At 41.4% G+C, this 23886-nt stretch overlaps 2 protein-coding genes across 9 annotated transcripts in view; both read left to right on the top strand.

Annotated features, from left to right (window-relative positions):
• The window catches only part of OPTN (optineurin), a 50924-nt gene extending 35823 nt beyond the window's left edge, over positions 1–15101 (top strand). Inside the window, exons 12-14 of one of the 5 annotated variants that reach the window (XM_005656827.3) lie at positions 6088–6218; positions 8078–8160; positions 14834–15101. In XM_005656827.3, the coding sequence (XP_005656884.1) occupies positions 6088–6218; positions 8078–8160; positions 14834–14961 (342 nt within the window). In that variant the 3' untranslated portion in view covers positions 14962–15101. 5 annotated transcript variants of the gene reach the window in all.
• MCM10 (minichromosome maintenance 10 replication initiation factor) overlaps positions 23209–23886 on the top strand; it is a 42630-nt gene continuing 41952 nt past the window's right edge. The window contains exon 1 of one of the 4 annotated variants that reach the window (XM_021064865.1): positions 23209–23277. The gene's annotated coding sequence lies outside the window, so the exon portion shown is untranslated. Of the gene's footprint in view, positions 23413–23886 lie in introns of all 4 variants that reach the window. The other 3 variants (XM_021064867.1, XM_021064868.1, XM_021064866.1) reach the window with 3 other exon arrangements.

The following is a 23886-nucleotide window of genomic DNA, read 5'->3' as shown; positions in this document are numbered from 1 at the left end:
GTGTCTCATTTAATTTGCATTTCCCTGATGACTAATGAGATTGAGTACTTCTTCAGATGTTTACTGGCCCTCTGAGAATCTCCTTTGTGCAGTGCCTGGTCAGTTTTTTTGCCCAGTTTTCTTCTGTTTTGCTGGCTCTTTCTTGATTTTATCGGATTTCTTTATATACTCCAGATATAAGCTCTTGCCAGTTAAACATTTTGCAGATCTCTTCGCTCTATGATTTGTCTGTCCACTCTCATAAAAGTGTCTTTTTTTTTTTTTTTTAATGTTATGGCTGCCCCATGGCATATGGATGTTCCTGGACCAGGGATTGAATCCAAGCCAGAGCTGCAGTAACACTGGATTCTCTAACCCACTGTGCCAGGCTGGGGGTGTCGCCTTTGCAGTGACCCAAGTCATCACAGTGGGGGTTCTTAACCCATTGCACCACAGTGGGAACTCCATGAAGGTATCTTTTGAAGAACAAAAATTCTCTCTGTCCTTTTTTTTTTTTTAAGGGCCTCACTTGTGGCATATGTAAGTTCCCAGGCTAGGAGTCAAATCAGAGCTGCAGCTGCTGGCCTACGCCACAGTCACAGCAGCACCAGGTCCGAGCTGCATCTGTGACCTATGCTGCAGCTCACGGCAACACTGGATCCTTAACCCACTGAACGAAGCCAGGGATCGAACCCACATCCTCATGGATACTAATGGGGTTCGTAACCCACTGAGCCACGACGGGAACTCCCAACATTCCCAATTTTAATGTAGTCTAGTTTATCAGTCTTTTCATTTTTGATTATAGTATTTTTGTGTTCTGTTTTTAAAATTTCACTATGAAAGACCAGGACCATATTCTTCTATGTTGTCTTCTAAAAGTTTTATTGTTTTACCTTTTACATTAAGATCTGTAAACCACCTGGAATTTGCTTTTCTATATGGAGTGAGGTAAGGGTAAAGATTCATATTTTTTTCTATAAGGATATCCTACTTATTTGGCACCATTTATTTAAAAGGCCATCTTTTCTTAGGGACTCTGCACTGCCCACTTTGTCACATATTGTGTCCACGGGTTTATTTCTGGATTCCATACTGTTCCACTGGGTATTTATATATCCTTGTTCTGGTACCATACTGTCTTATAAAGAATCAAAGGCTTTGATATGGTATAGAGCATGTCTTCCTACCTCACTGAGAGTCTTCAAGAGGACCTTGGGTTTTCCTTTTTCCTTTTCTTATAGATTTCAGAATCAGCTTGATATTTTCCACATAGAAAAAAAATCCACTGGGGTTTTAATTATAATTATATTAAATACTATATAAATCAATTTGGACATAATTAGTAACTTTACAACATTGACTCTTGCAGTCCATGAACATAACATATCTTCTTTAAATCTTCTCAGTGATATTTTAGTCTTCTTAGTTAAGATCTTATTTACTCAATTATTCCTAGATATTCTCTATTTTTAAGATACTATTATAAACAGAATCTTTTTAAAAACGTCATTTTCTATGGAGGTGGGTTAGATGAACTTGGAGATAGTGGACAATAATGAACAGGACTGGCAATGTGGCATCACCTTCCTTTTTTGGTCTTAATGTTTTAATGGTGTCACCTTTCTTATGGGCAGTTAAGCAGCATGTATTAATATTCTTAAATATATACATGGTCTTTTACCCAAGTCTACTTCAAAAAATTTAGCCCAAGGAAATAATAGTACAAATAGTACAAAGATGGAAGTATAAGATATTAATGAAGACTTTTATAGTAGAAAAATATGTCTACTAATGGAGAATTACTTGAATAAATTATGGTATTCATATAACCCAGTATTAAAGTCAACATAGCATTAATAATATTAAGCAATTCTGAAACATTATGATATTAATATTTATGCAGACCAGAAGGAAAGATGTTTATTTTAATACATGCTATATTGCTAAATAAAGAAAAATAAAATAGTTTACAAAATTAAAAAAAAAACTTCATTTTCTAATGGTTGTTGCTATATAGAAATACAATTTTTTTTTTTTTTTTTGGCGTTTTAGGGCCACTCCTGTGGCATATGGAGATTTCCAGGGTAGGGGTCTAATCGGAGCTGTAGCTGCTGGCCTGCACCACAGCCACAGCAATGCAGGATTGGAGCTGTGTCTGCGACCTACACCACAGGTCATGGCAATGCTGGATCCTTAACCCACTGGGAGAGGCCAGGAATCGTTGGATACTAGTTGGGTTCCTTAACCACTGAGTCATAACAGGAACTCCTACAATTAATTTTTATATACTGACTTTTTATGGAGTAAACTTCCTCAACTCACATTTTAATTGTAATAATATTTCTGAATATTCTTTTGGATTTGGTATATTAATAATTGTATTGGGAGTTCCCGTCGTGGCGCAGTGGTTAACGAATCCGACTAGGAACCATGAGGTTGTGGGTTTGATCCCTGCCCTTGCTCAGTGGGTTAACGATCCGGCGTTGCCGTGAGCTGTGGTGTAGGTTGCAGACACGGCTCGGATCCCGCGTTGCTGTGGCTCTGGCGTAGGCCGGTGGCTACAGCTCCGATTCAACCCCTAGCCTGGGAACCTCCATATGCCACGGGAGCGGCCCAAAGAAATAGAAAGAAAAAAAAAAAATTGAAAAAAAAAAAAAATTGAAAAAAAAAAAATAATTGTATCATTTGAATAATGACAGTTTTATTTTTTTCCCTTCTAGTTTATTCTACTTTTTAATTTCTTTTTCTTGCCTTATTGCACTGTCTGGGACACCAGTGCAATGCTGTGTAAAAATGGAGAATGCAGGCAGCCTTGCCTTGCTCCCAGTCACAAAAGCAGTATTTTCAACATTTCTCTGTAAGTGTGTGGTGTTTGCTATAGGATTTTTAGAAGTATCACTTATCAGATTAAGGAGATTCCTTTCTCTTTTTTGCCAAAAAAATTTATTTTGAGTGAATGTTGAATTTTATTTAGGAAATCTTTTTTCTTCATATAATGATATAATCAGACAATTATGTGCCTTTTTCCTTTAATTTGTTAATGTGATAAGTCACAATTTTTAAAAATTTTTTGGCCACACCCATGCATGCAGAAGTTCCCTGGCCAGGGATCAAACCCATGCCATAACTGTAACAAGAGCCACAGCAGTGACAATACCAGATCCTTAACCCACTTAGCTATAAGGGAACTCCTGAGTTTTAAAATATTAAACAAACTCTGCATTTTTTTGTTTTGGTCTTTTTAGGGCCGCTCTTGAAGCAATATGGAGGTTCCCGGGCTAGGGGTTGAATTGGAGCTATAACTGCCGGCCTCCGCCACAGCTGCAGCAACGTGGGATCTGAGCCGCATCTGTGATCTACACCACAGCTCATGGCAATGCCAGATCCCTAACCCACTGAGCAAGGCCAGGGATTGAACCCCCAGCCTCATGGCTACTAGTTGGGTTCATTAGCCCCTGAGTCATGATGAGAACTCAAACTCCGCATTTCTTGAATTTTCCTCTGTGTTTATTCTTGGATTTTGATTTGTTCATATTTTGTTTAGGATTTTTGTATCTATATTCTTGAGTAAGTTTGGCCTAGAATTTTCCTTCTATTCATGTCCTTGCTGGGTTTGATATGAGGGTTTTACTTGTCTCAGAAAAATAAGTTTAGGCACATTTCTTCTTTTACTGTTCTCTGGAAGAATTTATGTACAATTGGCTGGTTGTGACCATTTTGGCCCACTCTTCCTACTGGTTGGTGAGGTCCTTAGAGGAGAATTTATTAGTGAGAGTACATACTGCCTGAGATGTAAAGTTACCAAAATTGGAGGAAAACCTTTTTTGTTTGCTTTTGTTTTGTTTGCTTGCCTAATTAAAAATGGGATGTTACACCCTCTGTACTACTTTTTCACTCGTGATATATATTGGACATCTCTCCATGTTATTTCTCACAGCTATATGTACTTTTTTACTTTTACTAAAAAATTAAAAAAAAATTTTTTTTGACAGGCAGGAAATAGATTTATTAAGATAGGATGCTTGGAGTTCCATCATGGCTCAGTGGTTAATGAACCCAACTAGTATCCATGAGGACGTAGGTTCAATCCCTGGCCTTGCTCAGTGGATGAAGGGTCCAGCGTTGCCGTGAGCTGTAATGTAGGTTGCAGATGCAGCTTGGATCTGGCATTGCTGTGGCTGTGGCATAGGCCAGAGCTACAGCTCCTATTTTACCCCTAGCCTGGGAACGTCCATATGCTCTGGGCGTGGCCCTAAAAAGACAAAAAAAAAAAAAAAAAAAAAAAAAAAGGACGCTTGTGAGAGATGCAAGTGGGCAGGCAAGAAGCTCTGCTGTACTTTTTTTTAAAACAGCTCTATGGTGTTCCAAAGTCTGCATTACCATGATAGATTAAACCAGTCCTCTATTAATGGACATGTAGTTGTACCAATATATATATATATTTTTTTGGTCTTTTTGCCATTTTCTTGGGATGCTCCTTCGGGATATGGAGGTTCCCAGGCTAGGGGTTGAATCGGAGCTGTAGCCACCGGCCTATGCCAGAGCCACAGCAACACGGGATCCGAGCCGTGTCTGCAACCTACACCACAGCTCACGGCAACGCTGGATCCTTAACCCACTGAGGAAGGGCAGGGATCGAACCCGAAACCTCATGGTTCCTAGTCAGATTTGTTAACCACTGCGCCACGACGGGAACTCCTGAACATTCTTGTATGTATGTCTTTGTGCACTTGTGGACTCTCTAGTAAGATACAGAAATGGAATGGTTGGGTCATTGGTATGCCTGTTTTTAAGCTAAATAACTATTAACCAAGTTGTCTTCCAAAAATGCATAATCAAATTTCTCTCACTAAAAGTATAGGAGTTCCTGTCATGGCTCAATGGAAATGAATCTGGCTAGTGACCATGAGGAGGCAGGTTCGATCCTTGGCTTCACTAGTGTAGTGGGTTAAGGATCTGGTGTTGCAGGATGAGCTGTAGTGTAGGTCAGAGGCGTGGCTTGGATCCCCCATTGCTGTGCCTGTGGCATAGGCCAGCAGCTACAGCTCCAATTGGACCCCTAGCCTCAGAACTTTCACGTGCTGTGGGTGCAGCCCTAAAAAGACAAAAAAAAAAAAAAAAAAAAAAGGACTGTAAGATCTGTAGCCAAGATGACTCACTCACATGCTACGAGTGGGGGCCTCAGTTCCTGACCATGTGCGCCAATCCATAGGGCTGCTTGAATACCCCCATGACACAGCAGCTAGCTTCCCCCAGATCAAGTGATCCAGGAGAGAACAAGGCAGAAGCCAGTGTCATTTATGACCTAGTTTCAGAAGCCACACACCATTAGTTCTGTAATATCCTAGTAGTTGCATAGGTTGGCCCATTCATTGTGGGAGGGGGACCACATTGAGAGTATGATTACCAAGAGGTAAGGATCCCAGGAGCCGTCTTGGAGGCTGGCTACTACTGTGGGAAGTAGCATGGTATGTGGCAGGGTTTGTGGTTTATAGGCTTCACTCTGGATTCAGATGCTGGTTTGAGCACTTAACTAATTTCCCCAAGGTTAACAGCTATTAAACGTATAAATGTAAAATGAGCATCACTATTCTGCTTTCTCAGGATTTTTGATAAGGAGAAATAAAATGGTCAGTAAGGGCACTCAACATAGGACCCCAAACATGTTTGGAATTCAAGAAATAGCATCTATTTATTTTATTTGTTGTTATTTTAAATTTAGCTTAAGGCCACCCTTCATAAATATACCTGACAGGGCAAATAAATTATTTACTATATTAAGCTAATGCTGAATAATTATTTTTTAAAAGGAGACCAGAGAGTTTTATTGAATTAACGGTACATAGAGTATTTAAACCACCTATGTCAGTGTGGTTGCTAGGCTCTGATTGTTTAAAGCACACACACAAATGTAAATTGAGTCTTTTGTTTGAAGGAAGGTGGAAAGTCATGGTCATTATACTGGTTTCTAGCAGGAACACATACCTGTTGTCTGCAAGACATATCACAGGATATAGCAGTACCTCTTCACCTTATCAACAGCTGAACGGTAGAGAATCCACATTCGTCTAGGTAGTAACTTCTGTCTCCTCTTCCCTCTAACAGATGGAGGTATACTGTTCTGACTTTCATGCTGAAAGAGCAGCAAGAGAGAAGATTCATGAAGAAAAGGAGCAACTGGCATTGCAGCTGGCAGTTTTGCTGAAAGACGACAATGCTTTTGAAGAGGGAGCCAGGTACGATGAGGGGAAGACTAAGAGCACATATTACCCCGGCTGTGGGAGAGGCGGCCCTCAGCATTTCCTGATTTGAATTGTAAGAATGGCTCTGAGCATGTTTTGCCTGACAATGCCAAATGCGCTCATTCCTAATGCTTAGTTTGCTCTACAAGGCTTGACAGTATCTTGTGGGAACCGATTTGAATTCCTTGCTTTTAGGTAAATTGTAAAAACATGACATCATGTGTTCTGAAGCCATATCCCACCATCATCATGGATGAAATATTCATAACACTTTAAATAATTTGTCTTAATAACTGTGGGTTTTTTTTGTTTTTTGTTTGTTTGTTTTTTAAGGCCATACTCACAGCATATGGAAGTTCCCAGGCTAGGGGTCGAATTGGCGCTGTAGCCACAGCCACAGCAATGCTAGATCTGTGACCTACACCACAGCTCATGGCAATGTCGGATCCTTAACCCACTGAGCGAGGCCAGGGAGCAAACCTGCATCCTCATGGATATTAGGTTCATTTCCACTGAGCCACGACGGGAACTCCAAAAAAAAACTATTAAAATTACTTCTTCTCTTAAAAACTTTCATTTTGAGAAAAATGTGAAATACAGAGGAATAGAAATAGAAAAATATAGAGAATACAATAACACATACCAATATGTACCCATCTAGAATGGACAGTTACCAATGTTTATTTGTTTGTTATATATATTTATTTTATTTTATTTTATTTTTGCCATGCTTGAGGCATATGGAAGTTCCTGAGCCAGGGACTGAACCGATGACAATGCCAAATTCTTAACCGCTAGGCCAGCAGTGGACTCCACTTTTTGGGGCCGCACCCGTGGCATATGGAGGTTCCCAGGCTAAGGGCTGAATTGGAGCTGTAGCCACCAGCCTACAACAGAACCACAGCAACGCAGGATCCGAGCCGAGTCTGTGACCCACACCACAGCTCACAGCAATGCCGGATCCTCAACCCCACTGAGCAAGGCCAGGGATTGCACCCATAACCTCATGCTTCCTAGTCGGATTTGTTAACCACTGGAACTCTAGAAATGCTAATTTCTTAAAGCAATGTGTGTAGGTTACAAAATGGTCACAACAGGTGTTATTTTGGAACTTGCTTTACACAACTGATATTGAGCTCTGAGTGTATATCAATACAGATTTAATTAATTTTCTTTATGTCTTGTTTTAGAAGCATGTGACTTTTTTCTTATCTCTTCTATCAACTGACTATTTATTTCCTGATTTTTTAATATCTTAATTATTTACTTTTACTACATTGTGTCCTAGTGCCAGTAATATTTAAAACTCAAATTACTCTTTTTTTCAGTGGGCCATGGCATGTGGAAACTCCTGGGCCAGGCATCGAACCAGCACCACAGCAGTGACATAAGTCCCTGCAGTGAAAATGCTGGATCCTTAACCCACTGTGCCATTAGAGAACTCCATCCTCAAGTTACTCTTTTTTTTTTTTTTTGGCTTTTTAGGGCTGCACCCGTGGCACATGGAGGTTTCCAGGCTAGGGGTCAAATCAGAGCTATAGCTGTTGGTCTCTGCCACAGCCACAGCAACACAGGATCCAAGCCTCGTCTGCTACCAACACCACAGCTCATAGCAAGGCCGGATCTTTAACCCACTGAGTGAGGTCAGGGATCGACCTTCATCCTCATGGATGCTAGTCAGTTTTGTTAACCACTGAGCCATGACAGGAACTCCTCAAATTACTCTTAAGTTCTGGTTTTTATGAACCTTGGATTTGTAGTTTAGCTCTTTCTTCCCCTCAAACTTCTTTTGAATGTCTGCTTAATTGTATCATATTTCATAGTTTCACTTACAGTGTTTTTCATAATCCCAGCAGGCAATCCTTGATGGAAATGCAGAGCCGTCATGGGGCAAGAGCAAGTGATGCTGACCAGCAGGCTTTTCTTGTTCAAAGAGGTGAGTCACCTGTGATTCTAGGTTGTCAGGGTTCCAGGGATTAGCTATCCTGTGAAGAAGATGCTTGAAGTAAATTCCACTACATTCTACATGACAGATTCCAAATCAAGCTACCAAAAATATAGCACCTATCAGTCTTCTTCCCACTGTACCCCAAACTCCATCCACTCCCTACTGAATCGAGACCAGACTCTTCCCAAAGGCAATTAAGTCCTGGCATAGCCAAACTTTTGAGCCTTTTTCATTCTCTTCCCCTATAGATATTAGCCAATGGAATCACTGCGTTCCTTGAACTTGTCATAAGCTTAAAAGCTACATGTACTTGTTTATGTGGTATCCTTCACGTGGAGGCCCTTCCCTCATTCATCTCTCTCTTACTATAGTCTATTTCTAGTGATCGCTTACCCCGTCTTTAAAACCCATTTCAAATACCTTTCCCACTAATCCAACAGAATATGACCTAATATGACCTCTCCCTCCTGAATTTCCAAAGCACTTTATTCCTGTTCCAGTACTTACTGCTATTTTATTATTATTTATGTGTTCTAAATATCCATTTAAGGGGGTTCATGTTGTGGCTCAGTGGAAACAAACCTGACTGGCATCCATGAAAATGCAGGTTCAATCCCTGGCCTTGCTCAGTGGGTTAAGGATCTGACATTGCCGTGAGCTGTGGTGTAGGTCACAAACACAGCTGGAATCCCATGTTGCTGTGGCTGTGGTGTAGGCCGGCAGCTGTAGCTCCGATTTGACCCCAGCCTGGGAACCTCCATATAAGCAGGTGCGGCTCTTAAAAAAAAAAAAAAAATGCAATTAAGTACTCTATTAAATAAGCTTATACCCTCACCTGCTACCTGGTGTTATACACATAGTAATGTTACCATTTATTAAGATGCTATGTGCTGCTGCTGTGATCACTTCGTACACATTGTTTCATATGATCCTCACAAAGTCCCATGAGGTACATATTATCATCATCTTCTGGAAGACACAGTTAAATAACCCAGGATCACAAGGCTTGTTAAAGGCAGAACTGGACATGGAACCCAAGGTTATCTGACTCTTTACCACTACATGATACTACAAGGCATGTAATAGATTATGTACTAGATCCAGATTTTAATTCCCTGAGTGAAACTGATCATGATATTTATGCAGAGTATGGTGCTGTGTTTATTACGTGATTTTAAAACTCTAGTAATAATGTCTTGTCATTTATAGTAACTTATATCACTGGAAAGGCAAGTATTATCCTTGAGTCTAGATATGCCAAAAAAAAACCCCAAAAAAACCAAAAAAAAAAAAAAATTTCAAAGGCTCAAAGACTGACATGGCTAGATGAAAAGTTAATAGCACTGCCACTAAAAAGAATCAGGGTTTGGAGTTCCTGTTGTGGCTCAGCATAGTATGAGGTTGCAGGTTGTAGATTTGATCCCTGGCCTTACTCAGTGGGTTAAGGATCGGGCATTGCCATAAGGTATGGTGTAGGTCACAGACGAGGCTCGGATCTGGCATTGCTGTGGCTCTGGCATAGGCCAGCAGCTGTAGCTCTGATTAGACCCTTAGTCTGGGAAGTTCCATGTGCTACAGGTGCGGCCCTAAAAAAAAAGCAAAAGAAACAAACAAAAAAAGGATCAGGGTTTACGATGTCATGCAAATTTCACATAAAACTGGTTCTTTAACTTTTTTTAATATTAGATCAGCCCAAGACCCTTCCACATACCAAATGACTACTGAAATGGAACTACATCTCAGTGTTATCAGTAGCAAGGAAGCAATATTAGCGTGTATAGTTAACTGTTAAATCTTGGGGAAATTCTCTGATTATCCTTCTACCTCCAATTTCCCCCAGTGCCCCTGCCAGAGTTCTTTTATAGGAAAAATTAGGTTAAATAAATATTAGCAGTAGTAATTCTGGTTAAAAATACACATGGCGGGTAGAAGAGCCAGGTCCAAAATGGTGACTTCTAGGGGACCTCATGCCAATGATTACTTCCTGGGGCCTCTGTCTCCAGTGCCTCTGCAGTGAGCCACAGCGAACCCCTGCCTCCCCAGGAGACCCTCAAAAACCCACAGGCAGAAAACCAAAAGCTTTTAGATAAGAAAAAACAATTTGAGAAGACTGCTGAAGAGCTAAAACAAGCAGAACAAGAACTAACTGGACTTCTCCAAACCAGAGAGAAAAAAGTACATGGTGTGGAGATAAAATTAGCTGCCATTGCAACAAGTGAACAGTATTATTCAGAACAGATTAAAGAGCTGAAAACTGAGCTTGAAAATGAGAAGCTTAAGAATACTGAACTAACTGCAAGTTGCAAGAGGCTTTCACAGAAGAAAGAACTAGCACAAGAAACAAGTGATATGGCCCTAGAAGTCAAGAAACAGCAAGAAGGTATTAATAACAGCAAAAAGCAAGAAGAAAGTACTAGCACAAGAAACAAGTGATAATAATAATAAAAAAAAGGAGTTCCCATTGTGGTGCAGCGGAAATGAATCCACAAGGTTGTAGGTTTGATCCCTGGCCTCACTCAGTGGGTTAAGGATCTGGTATTGCCATGAGCTGTGGTGTAGGTCACAAACACATCTTGCTTGGATCTGGTGTTGCTGTGGCTGTGGTGTAGGCCGGCAGCTGTAGCTCCGATTAGACCCCTAGCCTGGGAACCTTCATGTGCTTCGGGAGTGGCCCTAGAAAAGGCAAAAAGACAAAACAAACAAACAAAAACTTTAAATCTTAAAAGCAATACCACATGTCTAAAAAAATATATACTATTATATAAATAACTAGTGTTCCAGGAACTGTTGTAGGCTGTTCACCTTACAAATATAAGCCAAGTTGGGGTATTTTGCTTATGTGGTTTACATCTAGAAGTAGTGGCACAATTCTTAAATTTCCTCACATATTGAACATTTATAAATATTGATTTATATTTTAGGCTAAATTAAAGACTCATGGTTTATTTATTTTTTTTTATGTCTTTTTGCTATTTCTTTGGGCCACTGCCGGGGCATATGGAGGTTCCCAGGCTAGGGGTTGAATCGGAGCTGTAGCTGCCAGCCTACTCCACAGCCACAGCAACGTGGGATCCGAGCCGCGTCTGCAACCTACACCACAGCTCACGGCAACGCCGGATCGTTAACCCACTGAACAAGGGCAGGGACCGAATCCGCAACCTCGTGGTTCCTAGTCGGATTCGTTAACCACTGCGCCATGACGGGAACTCCAAAATATACATGGTTTTCACAGGGCTTATGGAGAAGCAGCTCGGGAACAGACATAAATATGAGCCTCAGTCATTTTTTAGCATCAGCAGGTAAAGCCGTGTTCTCTGAAAGCTGTGCCTACCCACTTGTGCACCACCAGGCATGTTCTCTAACCTGAACTTAACTGTCCTACAAATATCCATATACCTCACATCTAGAAGTGCCTCCAAGTTTATCTTGGTTTAAAAAGGACAGTCTCCGAGTTCCCGTCATGGCGCAGTGGTTAACGAATCCGACTAGAAACCACAAGTTTGTGGGTTCGATCCCTGCCCTTGCTCAGTGGGTTAAGGATCCTGGGAACCTCCATATGCTGAGGGAGCGGCCCAAGAAATGGCAAAAAGACAAAAAATAAAAAAAAAAAAAAGGACAGTCTCTTGCACCTGGATTTCCTAGGGGATGATTTTCCTTCCTCATAAGGCAAATATCTATTTACACTTAAAAAAAAAAAACAAACTGGTCAAACACTCTGACTTATATATTTACAATCTATAAATTAACACTGTAAACCAACTATAATGGAAAAAATAAAAATCATTAAGAAAAATAAAAATTGCCACAAAGAGCAAATGTATTCATAATTATCCTAATAAGCTCTTTTGTCTTATTTAAAAAAAATATTCTGAACAGAGAGACTGTCTTAAGATTTTTTTTGTTTGTTTCCCAAGAAAGCTGCCTTAAACAACAGCCCCTCTCAGTGTATTTCATCATGGGTTGTCATCTGCTGTCTGCAGCCATTCAAGTGTCTACAAGTCTGCGGCACTTGGCTGAGCATGAAGGAACAGGGGATGAGGCATGGGCAGATCCCTGAAGGCCTGTCGTCTAGCTGGAGAGACAGGACGTGCACATAAAAAGATGCATTCACAATACAAGATAACAAATAATGAAGAGAAATAAGAGATAAGAAGAAAGGATGACCCCTAAGGGCTAGGGAACATTGAGAAAAACCTTGAAAAGATGTGACTTTGCGCTTGAGCTTGAAGCCAGTACAGTATGAGAATAGAGAGTAAAAGAGCTGTGGCAGAAATGAGTGTGATATGTTAATAATGAAAAATGACTAAGTGCATTTTAGAGTGAAGAGCTAGGAAATAGAATCCATCAGGTGACTGATACAACAACCCAAGTCTGCATCTTGAAACCTAGACCAGGATAAAAAGAAAGGCACAGATGGATGCAATAACATTTAAAGGGAAGATTTAACAGTCCCTGATAAGTGGCTGGTTGTCATCCAGAACAGGGTTTGGCACACTGCAGCCCACAGGCCAAATGTGGCTTGTCACTTGTTTGTATAAGTAAAATTTTATTGCAACATAGTCCTGCCCTCTTGTTAACATATTGCCTAAATACTTTCTTGCTACAATAACAGAGTTGAATATGGTAACAGAAACTTATGACCTATAAAGCTGAAAATATTTATAGAAAAAGTTTTCTGACTCCTGATCTAAAATAATGAGACAAGTAGAAAGCTTCCTGCTTCAGAAATCATGCCTTGTGATCGGCACTTCTTTTTTTTTTTTTTTTTTTCTTTTTAGGGCTACACTCATGGCATATGGAGGTTCCCAGGCTAGGGGTCAAATTGGAGCTGTAGCCGCTGGCCTGTGCCACAGCCACAGCAACACCAGATCCAAGTTGAGTCTTCACACTATGCCACAGCTCACAGCAACACCGGATCCTTAACTCACTGAGTGAGGCCAGGGTTTGAACCTGCGTCCTCATGGATACTAGCAGACTCGTTTCCGCTGAGCCATGATGGGAACTCCCGTGATCAATATTTCTATTCAAGGGTGCTTCTAACGTTTGCTGGACACAAACTATCTGTAATTGAATATCACGTATTATTGAATATTACATGTTATTTGATTCAAATAATAGTCTCAGAAGCAAAGAACCATGTTAAAAGTTACCTCCACCATCATCTGCAAAAACACCTTAGGGGGCTGAATAAAAGTCTAGAGACCTGAATGGAGATACTAAAAAAACTAAAATGGTTTGCACTCGTGAAAAAAGATCAGATCAAGGAGGTGTTCTGGGAGTTACTGCTGTGGCTCAGGGGTAATGAACCCAACTAGTATCCATGAGGACCTGGGTTTGATCCCTGGCCCTGCTCAGTGGGTTAAGGATCAGGTGTTGCCATGAGCTGTGGTGTGGGTTGCAGTCTCAACTTGGATCCTGTGTTGCTGTGGCTGTAGTGTAGGCTGACAGCTATAGCTCCAATTCAATAGCTAGCCTGGGAATTTCCATATGCCGCAGGTGCAGCCCTAAAAAGACACACACACACAAACACACATACAAAATAATAAATTTTACAAAAGGAGGTGTTCTGGGAGCTGGAAGTCATTTCCAGCATTGAGCACGTGTTGCACATGTGGGACCTGCTGAGTCATGGCTTATTTCAAGCAGTCTTTAATTTAAACTTGAACTTTAGTCCAACTCCAGGGTTTATGGGGGGAAATGAGAGGACTCCTTCAAGTCTTTCTCCTCACTTACTTTGCCTGGATAACTGGTACTTATTTGTAAGACTCCTTTCACCTGGAATTGGTCTCTTCCAGGGGGCTTGTCTACACAGAACATTCCAAGCCCGGCTCCACTCTCAGCCCTCCCACAAAATCACCTTGAGCCTGCCCTGGCCATGTGCTTCCCTCATGCCCTGCCACTGTCACTTTTCTTGCCTGATGTCTCCACCATGTCTGTATTCTTCTCTCCCACCTTCCAGATGCTCAGATGCATCTGCTGGATGACTGTAATTGTTCTGCTCTTGAGGGTCCCTCTCTGTGCCCTGCTCACTGTCTCCTCCACGGGGTCTCCTTCTCCTTACTTTGCATCCTCATCTCTCCTCTCTCATATTCTAGCGTTTATTAGAAATGTAACAGAAACAGACTTCCAGACAGGGAACAGACTTAAGGTTGCTGAGGGGGAGGGGAAGGGAGTGGGATGGACTGGGAGTTGGGGGTTGGTAGATGCAAACTATTTAGAATGGATAAGCAACAAGATTGTGCACAGGGAACTATAGCCAGTCTCTTGTGATAGAACACGATGGAAGATAATGAAAAAAAGAGTGTGTGTGTGTGTGTGTGTGTGTGTGTATGTTATTTTGCTGTACAGAAGAAATTGACAGAACATTGTAAATCAACTATAATGTAAAAAAACTAAAGTTAAAAAAAAATGTATAGACCTATTCCTAGAACTGAAACTACATATTTTCATGTATCCAGAATCTGGAATAGAGCCTAACTCCTAATATGATAGGAGAGCAGGTACTACTTTTGGAGATTTTTTTCTCTGTATGTTGAAAAACCTGTATTCATTTCCCAGGAGGTATTGATTACAAAATGTTAAAATTAACCGTCTGTTATGGAAAAACTGCTTACAACATGTAAGAAACAAGCTTAACATTTCATTTAATGCTTATTCCCAGGAGCTGAGGATAGAAACTGGCTGCAACAGCAACAACAGAATATTCCAATTCATTCTTGCCCCAAATGTGGAGAAGTTCTGCCTGACATAGATACACTACTGATTCACGTTACGGACTGCATCATTTAAGTGCTGACGTTTTACTTCCCCCAAACTGTTGGTAAATGTCAGATTTTTTTCCCCCCAAGACTTGGACTTTTGTGTTATTTGTTTTACTCAAATACTTGGCTCATTGTATTTATTTTAGGAGAAAGAAAATCATTATGTTCTAAATAGGACATTTTGGGGTGAATTTCCATAAACTCACAAAATAGAATCCTTAACATATCACTCTTCTGATAATAGGTTCATGTTAAAAAAATATTCAGTTGATGGGAGTACTGAACTGTGCATGCAGGTAATGAGCATTTGACATCACAGAGTAAACATGGTAATAGGATTGAAGAAGCCTCACTGATGAAGAACCTTCAAGGAGGCAGGAAAAATGAAGTGGTCACAGATTTAATCAAGAAATGAGTCTTTGGGAGTTTCCAATGTGGCCCATAGGGTTAAGAACCCAACCAGGGAGTTCCCATCATGGCTTAGTGGAAATGAATCTGAATAGCATCCATGAGGACACAGGTTCAATCCCAGGCCTTGCTTAGTGGCTTAAGGATCTGGCGTTGCCATGAGCTGTGGTATAGGCTGAAGATTTGGCTAGGATCTGGCATTGCTATGGCTGTGGCATAGGTCAGCAGCTACAGCTCTGATTCGGCCTCTAGCCTGGGAATCTCCATGTGCCGTGGGTGCGGCCCTACAAAGCAAAAAAAAAAAAAAGAAAAGAAAGAAAAAGAACCCAACCAGTATTCATCAAGATGTGGGTTCAATCTTTGGCCTCGCTTAGTGGGTTAAGGATCCAGCATTCCTGCAAGCTGTGCTGTAGGTCAGATGCGGCTTGGATCCTGCATTGCTATGGCTGGCTGTGGCATAAGTCGGCAGCTGCAGCTCTGATTTGACCGCTCGTCTAGGAACTTTCATATGCCACGGTATAACCCTAAAAAAAAAAAGAAAAAAGAAAACAGTCTCTGAACTATTTTAAATATATATCGTTGTTTTTCTTTGCCCATTTAAGACACATCTTTCTGGGGTTGTTTATATGTGTATATCTTAGAGCTGTTATTTCAGCCACAGCACCAAAGCTATGATGTGGCTCCTTTCAGATGAGCCCTGTGAGCTTTTACCTGATCATCAGGACAAAGGAAAAAGATACCGGCCTATAGGAAGTGGATACAAGAGGTTCATTGGGATTTCATGCAACCATCCACAGTGTAAAACTCTCTTTTTTCTTTTGTTATGCTGCAGTATATATCTACTATATAGTAGGTAGAAAATTAACAATTTTCTTCCTGGATGAGGCTCTATATTCATAATCACAAAAATAGTTGTTGCAAAATAAAATTTTGCTTATAAATCTTTCAAATTGTTTTTATATGATTGGCTAATTTCAAAGGATGTATTTCTGATATTCAGCTTCATAGAAGCTTAATACTCATTTTGAACTGTTTTGTTAATTCCACAAATATGAGGAAATCCCTTCACTAGAGACCAGTAAATGTTGTTTGAATTAGAAACTGTTCTAAGGAGGTAGAAAGGGATTTTCCGTATTTTGTAAACCCAGAGTTTACCAAGATTAGCTAATATTGGACCAGCCATAAGAGTTAGCAATGTCCTTATTTATCTATATCCTAAAGTATTTAAGAGAAAAATTTTAAACCGTTGGTTTTGTCATAAGAATCTCTCCTAGACAAACTTGACTTGTGTGTCTGTATAAATGTATTTTAAAATAGGAATCAAAACAGTTAATTATAGGAGTTCTCATTGTGGCTCAGCGGTAATAAACCTGACTAACCATGAGGTTCCAGTTTCAATCCCAGGCCTTCTCAGTGGATTAAGGATCCGGCGTTGTCATGAGCTGTGGTGTAGGCCAGCAGCTGAAGCTCTGATTGGACCCCTAGCTTGGGAACCTCCATATGCCACAGGTGCAGCCCTACAAAGAAAAGTTAATTATAGCTTTATGCCAAGAGTACACACTGCACAAATTCAGCAGTAATTTAGATTCCACCCACCTCACCATAGGGAGAATGTTTGTCAAAGACATTTCTAAAATAACTATGAAAATTTTACTTTTAATTTCTTACTATAGTTTCTAGTTTAAATTATTTTCCTTATGATTTTTATATTGGATAAGATAGATTTCTATGCTGTTTTAAATAGAAAAGCGGAAGTTCCTGTCGTGGCGCAGTGGTTAATGAATCCGACTAGGAACCCTGAGGTTCGATCCCTGGCCTTGCTCAGTGGGTCAAGGATCCAGCGTTGTGGTGAGCTGTGGTGTAGGTTGCAGACGCGGCTCGGATCCTGCGTTGCTGTGGCTCTACCGTAGGCCAGTGACTACAGCTCGAATTTGACCCCTAGCCTGGGAACCTCCATATGCCACCGGAAGTGGCCCTAGAAAAGGCAAAAAGACAAAAAAAAAAAAAAAAAAAAGAAAAAAGAAAAGCAAACCAAATGGTTCCACATGAAAGTTATTGGGAATATTCATGAACTTTGCTCACATAAAAATACTAAGCTGATCCTGGCATGAAATAATAGTGTGAATGTGCTTATTATGCCTGTGATCCTTGGTGATTAGAAGGACTACAGATGAAGGCAAGTCCATATGGTCAATTTAAATGAAGGCCAATGATTTTCGGGAATCAAACAGTTTGGTAAACAACATGTATAGTCTGTGCAAGTCTCATGCAGTGAATTCAGTCTTCAAAAGTTTTCCATGTTACTAGCTAACTATACACTTCATTGGAATTTTGGCCTCTCTTCCAGGGCCCACTGTGCAGTATTCTTGTCTGGCTAAATGGGAGCCACAGAAAGATGGGAACTGTGAAGGAATGTGAACAAGTAAATGAAAATTTCAAAGCTAATACTTTTACAAAATTAAGTCTTCAAATTATTTTATATTTAGAAATAATCTGGTGTAGGTTGCAGACACGGCTCGGATCCCATGTTGCTGTGGCTCTGGCGTAGGTCGGTGGTACAGCTCCAATTAGAGCCTTACCCAGGGAACCTCCATATGCCACGGGTGCGGCCCTAGAAAAGACAAATAAAAAATAAAAAAACAGGAGTTCCTGTCGTGGCGCAGTGGTTAACGAATCCGACTAGGAACCATGAGGTTGCGGGTTCGGTCCCTGCCCTTGCTCAGGGGGTTAACGATCCGGCGTTGCCGTGAGCTGTGGTGTAGGTTGCAGACGCGGCTCGGATCCCGCGTTGCTGTGGCTCTGGCATAGGCCAGTGGCTACAGCTCTGATTTGACCCCTAGCCTGGGAACCTCCATATGCCACGAGAGCGGCCCAAAGAAATAGCAAAAAGACAAAAAAAAAAAAACCAAAAAACAAAAAACCTTTGCCTCATCTGTCATGTAAAGAGCTTGGCCGTCATGACTCCTGTTCTTATAATAAGAAAAAAGCTGAACAAATTTAAAATCAACTCTTTTTAAATCCTTCTGAGAACTGAGGTCACAGGGCAAACCTCTGCCACCAAACTGGAGATTCAGACAGGCAGATACAGAGTTAGTGATTACCAGACCAGGGTCTCAGGAGCTGAAACTACAGGAGGAACCAGTACCTGAGTAGAAGAACTTAAACCTAACTTGAAGAATTGCTAAAGCCTCAGCGTGGACGAGCTTGAGCATTAAAAACTCCAAGGGGAGCCCAGTCTTAGGGGGCATCCTGCACTTTTGTGAGTTTTACCTCCAGAAGGTCCACCAAATTCTCAGAGTGAAGTTTAGAAAAAACTCCCCCAGGAGTTCCCGTCGTGGTGCAGTAGAAACAAATGCGACTAGGAACCATGAGGTTGCGGGTTCGATCCCTGGCCTTGCTCAGTGGGTTAAGGATCTGGTGTTGCCGTGAGCTGTGGTGTAGGTTGCAGACGCAGCTCGGATCCCGAGTTGCTGTAGCTGTGGTGTAGGTGGGCGGCTACAGCTCCGATTCAACCCCTAGCCTGGGAACCTCCATGTGCTGTGGAAGCGGCCCTAGAAAAGGCAAAAAGACCAAAAAAAAAAAAAAATCAAGAAAGCAAGACAGAAAAAGAATCTAGATGTAGACCTTACACCTTTCACAAAAACTAACTGGGAATAAATCTTTACAAAACATGTATCTGAAAAAGAACTGGTATCAAAATATCCACAGTGGAGTTCCCGTCGTGGCGCAGTGGTTAACGAATCCGACTAGGAACCATGAGGTTGCGGGTTCGGTCCCTGCCCTTGCTCAGTGGGTGAACGATCCGGCGTTGCCATGAGCTGTGGTGTCGGTTGCAGACGCGGCTCGGATCCTGCGTTGCTGTGGCTCTGGCATAGGCCGGTGGCTACAGCTCCGATTCAACCCCTAGCCTGGGAACCTCCATATGCCGCGGGGGCGGCCCAAGAAATAGCAACAACAACAACAACAAAAGACAAAAAGACAAAAAAAAAAAAAAAAAATCCACAGAACTCTTACAATGCAACAATAAGAAAACATAGGAGTTCCCACCATGGCACAGTGGGTTAAAGGATCCAGTGTTGCTGCAGCTGCAGTATAGGTCACACAGCTATGGCTCGGATTCAATCCCAGGCTGAGGAGCTTCCATATGCTGTGGTTGTGGCCCTTAAAAAAAAAAAAAAAAAAAAAAGCCCATTTTTTTTTAAAGGACAAAAGATAACAGATAACTCACCAAAGATGTACAGTTGGCAAACAAACACATGAAAAGATGTTAAACATCATCTGTCATTAGGGAATTGCAAATTTGAACAAGATAACCATTACACACTTATTAGAATGAGCACCATTCAAACAGTAACACCACCACGTGCTGAGGAGAATGTGCAACAAGAATTCTTATTCATTGCTGGTGGAAATGCAGGATGGTACTTGGAAGACAGTTTGGCAACTTGTTGCAAAACTCAGCTCACAATCCTTGCTATTTACCCAAATTGAAAACTTACATTCACACAAAACCTGTACATGAATGTTCATAATAGCTTTACTCATAACTGCCAAAACTTGGAAGCAACTAAGATGCCCTTCAATAGGTAAATGAATAATCAAACTGTGGTACACCTATACAATGGAATATTGTTCAGTGCTAAAAAAGAAATAAGATATCAAACCACAAAAAGACATGGAGGAAACTTAAATGCATATTGCTAAGTGAACGAAACCAATCTGAAAAGGCTACATACTGTGTGGTTTGAACTGTATAGCAATACTATGAAGACAGTAAAAAAGATCAGTGGTTGCCAGGGGTTACGTGGAGGGAGGGATGAACAGGTAAGAGCACAGATTTTTAGGGCAGTGAAACTATTCTGCATAATACTGTTATGGTAGATACCTCCATATGAATGTATAACATAAAGAGTGAACCTTAATGTAAACTATAGATTTAAATTAATAATAATGTATCAATATTAGCTCATCGATTTTAACAAAAAGTCCCATACTAATGCAAGATATTAATAATAGGGGAAATTGTGTGTGAAAGGGTCTATATGGGAACTCCATTCTTTCCATTCAGTTTTTTTGTAATCCTAAAATCCTCTAAAAAATATTCTTTTCTTTAAAAATGAAAAAAAAACTTTGAACTCTGTATAAGATTATTTAAATATGAAAATATAAAAATGTATGGATCATAAAATCATGATTCTGATGAAGAATGGCTCACAATTCCACTTGATCCATAATGAAAGGGCTAAGCTGGAACTGCTTTCAATGAGATACTAAATTTATTATGCCATCATTAATTCAAGGGAAGAAAGCCAATATAACAGCTCACTGCAGCTTTTCAGTGTTAACAGGAACCAAGTATATGGACCAATATACAAATGTCTTAGGACAACAAATTAGTAGAATTGTTAGTTGGACAAATTCAAGTTTGGGATAAAACTCTTGAGAGTCCTGCAATACAGCACAGGAGATGTGAAGGCAGATGTAAATAGACATCTACAGGGAGTGGTGGGGGTGCTGTAGAAATTGGCTGTTATTCCCAGGAAAAGGGCTGATTTTCTGATTTTGAATAGCATCGCTTCCTGCTGGGCCTAAGGGTGGAAGCATTGATTTAATTATCCAGTCCATTAGCCCTGTCAACATGTTCCACAATCTCTACTTTAGAGGACTCACCAAACCTACACTTGAAGCTCTAATATGTTCTCTTGCCTTTGGTCATAAATTGAAAGGTAACTGGAGTTCTCTGGTGGCCTAGCAGGTTAAGGATCTGGCATTGTCACTGTTGTGTGCCATGGGTTCAGTCCCTGGCCCGGGAACTTCCACATGCTACAGGCACAGCTGAAAAAAAAAAAAAAAAAAGTAAATGTACAGAAAAAGTTTAAAATAAAGTAATAGTCCATGCAGGTTCAATCCCTGGCCTTGCTCATTGGGTTAAGGATCCGGTGTTGTCATGAGCTGTGGTGTAGGTTGCTGACCCAGCCCAATCTGGTGGTGGTGTGGCTGTGGTGTAGGCTGGCAGCTGTAGCTCTGATTTGACCCCTAGCCTGGGAACTTCCATATGCCTCGGATGTGGCCCTAAAAAGCAAAAAAAAAAAAAAAGTCTAAAGGTAGCTCCTGAAATCTGCACCATCACCTTAGGCTGATCTTGTCATTTCTACCTTGTCTAAAGCCAGCTCCTCCTCTATAATTCTACTAGTGTCTCAGCTACTGCCACCTTAGCCATTGTCCTCTCCTTTTCCTACCAAAGGTAATTTTTCTTTGGTCACTTAGCACAATAGATAGGTTTCCCACATAATGTTTCCCATTTGTCCTTTCCCTTCAACTCTTTTAACAGTCTGGGACTATCACCATCTTCTCTCAAGCTTCTTCGACTCCAGTTTCTGGTATATCTAGTTCCTTTTTAACTGTCCTAAGCAATGCCTTTGAAAGAATATAAGTTAATACACATTTAATACTTACATGTGTTGGGCATACTCTGCACATATTCAAGTTTTCCTCATGAATCCTCAAAATATCCTATGAAATCACTACAACTATCCTTGTTTTGCAGATAAGTTGAGGCTCAGAGAGGTTAAGTAACTTAGCAGAAGTTGCACAGTTCATATGCGACAGTTAAAAATCTTAACATAGTGTAAGCACCTAGCTGCACCTTCCTTTCCCACTTGCTCAAACATGATCTTTTTACTGCTTACAGAATAAAATATTTATCTGCCACATAATTTGCTTTACCTGCTTTTTTAAAATTTTTATTTTAACATTTGCTCCTCTTTTTACCTTCTCTCCAGCAAGACTGGTGCTCCTCAGTAGTCACCTTATGTTATCTTTTATGCATGTCACATCTCCAAAATTAGACCTAATAAATTTCTAGAACATGGACCTCCTCTTTGTCCAACCTTGTGCACCTGAGGCACGAAGTGATTATGGTCAATAACTCACTTGATCTTTCCTAAAACCCTCCAATCCAGGTATTGCTATTATCAGCACTTTACAGATGAAGAAATCGAGCCCCCCAAAGCTGACTTGTTAAGGAGTAAATACTCTGTTCGATTTTTTCTTTCTTAAGCATTTACTGTGTGCCAGGCACCAGCACCAAGAGAGAAGACAGAGGAAGGGGAAGATGAAAAGACACGGTTTCTTTGTCTCCAGATGCTGATATTTTGGTGGGAAGAAGCAGCAGTTATTCCCAACTCCGACGAATTCTCAAAGTCTATGGACCACGGACTCCTCTGGAAACGATGGTTTCTACTGTGCCAAAGAATGTCATCCAGCCTTTCCTTCTCATTTTATAGACGGTGAAGATGTTAGTGCCCAAGGCCAATCAGAGGCAAAAGGAGACCAGATTTCTGGTTTTGACTCCCAACTATTTCAATTGAACACTGGGCTATAAACTAATCTACTAAGTAAAATAGTCAACCGGCTTGTTCAGATCTCTACACAATTGGTCCAGCCGCGGGAACTCTGTGAGGACAGGGGTAGGTTTGTAATGGGTTCTGTGGTTTGGGCGTCAGCATACAGAGTTGTTCGCATCAAGCGTTACCAGCTACCTCACAGGAAGAGAAAGAGAGGATCAGAACCACATGACACACTCAGTTCCGGAAAGTGTCAGGAACTGACACCTGTGAAAATACCGTACGGGGATATTTCAACTTCCTGGCTCCAGCAAGGACGCAGGAACACTCACCTGAAGAAGCCCAGTGCCGCACCGACCGGAAGTTCCTTTGCCCCCAACAAAGAGGGCGCCGGTCACATGAGCCAATCAGATTGCTGTACGTAAGGCACCACCCCCCCTCCATCCCCACCCTGTCGTTTCCGCCCAGTTCTCTGAAGTAGCCAATCAGTACAGCTCTGAGCTTGGCGTGCGTCTGACGTCAGAGGCGGGGCGGTGGCTAGTTGGAATTTTGGCGGGTCTGGTTGTAGAAAGGGAAGAGTGCGGAGCCTGGTAAGAAGCTGGCGTCCATAGGTTGAGGGGCGGGTTGAAGGGTTAGCCACGCGCCTCAGTAGGAGAGTTTAGCAAGCTCCGAAGGCGGAAGGCCCGGAGTCTTAGGGGCGCCCAGGTGGGCGAGACTGGAATTGGGTAAGCGCGGGGGCGGCCTGGGCAGAGCGCGGGGCTGGCGCGGGCTGGGAGGCGCAGTGGGCGCTGGGTTTGGAGCCGCGAAAAATGAGGGGGTTGGGGGATTGCGTGGACTTGCGAAATGCATCTTGAGGTACAGGCGTCCGGCCGCCATGCTGTTTAAGGGTCCAATTTTTCTTTTTTAGAGGCAACCTTTTAAACTCTTGCTAAATGCGTGGCGGTTGGGCTTTCTCTTATTCACTCGTTCATTTGCTTAATTGATGATTTGCTAACAGTTAATGAATGCGTGCCATGTGCAGCGCTACAAATACCCATCACTTCTTAAAGAAGATAACAGCTAACAAACAGCTAACAAACAGTGGAATTGTAGGATGAGGGGAGAGGATGTCAGGGGCCTGGTCAGATAGGGTGGCCTGGAAAAGCTGAGAAAAATTGATAGTTAAGCAGAGCTTGAGGGATGAGAAGTTGCTGGAGGAG

Source organism: Sus scrofa, chromosome 10 (assembly GCF_000003025.6).
Source record: "Sus scrofa isolate TJ Tabasco breed Duroc chromosome 10, Sscrofa11.1, whole genome shotgun sequence".
NCBI lineage: Eukaryota > Metazoa > Chordata > Mammalia > Artiodactyla > Suidae > Sus > Sus scrofa.
This window is presented reverse-complemented; position numbering and strand designations above follow the sequence as displayed.